This window comes from Atta colombica, unplaced genomic scaffold, assembly GCF_001594045.1.
Source record: "Atta colombica isolate Treedump-2 unplaced genomic scaffold, Acol1.0 scaffold38, whole genome shotgun sequence".
Taxonomy (NCBI): Eukaryota; Metazoa; Arthropoda; class Insecta; order Hymenoptera; family Formicidae; genus Atta; species Atta colombica.
The window spans coordinates 3,524,615-3,526,528 of record NW_017259490.1 but is presented as its reverse complement, the minus strand read 5'-3'; the positions used below and the strand labels follow the sequence as shown (position 1 = coordinate 3,526,528).

At 32.8% G+C, this 1,914-nt stretch overlaps 1 protein-coding gene across 5 annotated transcripts in view; it reads left to right on the top strand.

The window, feature by feature from the left end:
• The window catches only part of LOC108690988 (pumilio homolog 2), an 82,499-nt gene that overhangs the window by 18,095 nt on the left and 62,490 nt on the right, over positions 1–1,914 (top strand). For all 5 annotated transcript variants that reach the window (XM_018198571.1, XM_018198569.1, XM_018198570.1 and 2 more), the window contains exon 5: positions 995–1,139. In XM_018198571.1, coding sequence (XP_018054060.1) covers positions 995–1,139 — 145 coding nt within the window. The remainder of the gene's footprint in view (positions 1–994; positions 1,140–1,914) is intronic.

Sequence of the window (1,914 nt, the reverse complement as noted above, 5' to 3'; positions counted from 1 at the left end):
AACTACCAAATATTAAGTGAAATAATTTCAATCAAATGTCTGGTTAATATAACAAAAAATATTTTACTTTTTAAAAAATATTTAGTAAGTATTACAAAACATAATAATATTACTAATTGTTTGATAATATAATTATTTGAAAAAGTGAAATTATATTTGATTATTTAACTGAATGTTTGATTAGAATTATTTTACTCATCGTTTGGTAGCAGCTATTATTAGACGCTTATAAAGAATAGGCGAATACAGGTAAGATTTGTGAAATAAATTCTTGATAAATGATTTTGAACATGATGAAAATATTTGTTTATTTTAAAACACGATGCGCAGAAGAAAGCGTTTATTTAATTTATTTTTTCTAATGTCATAATTCAATATATAAAGAATTAATCTAATATAAATTAAAAATCCATGGAATTTATTTTTCTTTGATAGTATAAAGAGCTATTAGCGAAATTAAACGAACACACATAATATGATGTGCATTGAAATTATTCTCTTACAAATCTGTTAGTTTTCACGAATTTTATTCTTGTAGAAACGTATGGACTTATCATTCGTAAATGATACCTTGACAACTGCGTCAACAGGAGGTATTGATTTGGAGCGGCATCTGTCCCTGAAACATTATCCCCGTTCCGAAATATACAGCGTAAATATATATTTTCAAGAACAGAGCTATATGAACGTGTGTGCGCGTGCACGATGGGTCAGTGGGACGTGATGTTAATTACATCGCACTTATCACGGAAGCAGAATTTTGCTGATGCGTTAATAGACTGAGTACTGCATTATGAAACCGTTAATCTTGTTGGGAACTTTTAATTTTCTAATGTAAGTGGTGCGCTTCCTCGTATCCCTTTATGCAGCAGAGGGAGGAAGATGAGAGATAGATAGAGAGAGAACTCTTGGGAGTTTCGTGTCAACACACACGTTTCAGCGTGTTCACTGACCTCCAGAGGCTTACGACCTGTTCTGTTTTTTCATGTTTCAGATCGCTCCCTCAACAAAAAAGCTCTGGGGCGTGGACGAGGGTGGCTCCAAGGACGAAGGGGGTGTAAAAGGCGGTGGGACCCTACTTCACCTGGGCGACCACCCGACCACCATGTGGCGGGATTCCACCTGGAGTACGACGTCAGGTACGATTTGCGCAATCACATTCCCCATGCATCGTCCGTTAGTGAGATTTCGATCGACACAGACGACGGAAGTGCTTACGAAGCTCGAGCATGTCGAGTAGAGTAATCGAAACCGTTTGGTTAAGCACAAGGGTCGCAAACAGCCGACGCAGAACGCCTACGCTGGTTAAATCCGAGTACACAGCACCATTGATGCATTAGCGCGCTATTAAATTGTTATAGTAATAACGATGATAATTTCGAATAATTTCCATGCTGTCTTACAGCACATGTATTCCTACAGTTTGATATATTTCTTTTTTATGCGTTACTTGTTCCAAGTAGTATTAATGATTGAAAAATCAATCGAAGATCCGAGTTCAAATCCCTGAGATAATATTTTTCGCAATAAATTATTCAATTTTTCAGATTCTTATCAAATTAAATGTTTTTATAAGATATTTATTAGCATCAATATTAAATTGCTTGGCAAGTTAATTATTTATATGTTAATTATATATTATTATTACTCTGATTTATGATTACGTTTAAAAAAAAATAGCTATTTCAACGTGCGGTTTGCAGAATTGTATATAAATTCACAAAAAATTTAAGCGCTACATTGAGAGAAAAGTTTGATATTTGTGATACTATAATTGCATGGTAAAATAATGATTAGCAGCTGATTTTTATTGTTATAATTTTAGTAATAATAATCATGTATAATATTTTTTCAAACATGAAAAAACGATTCTATAAATTATATTAATTTTAAATATTAATATAGTAAAATATC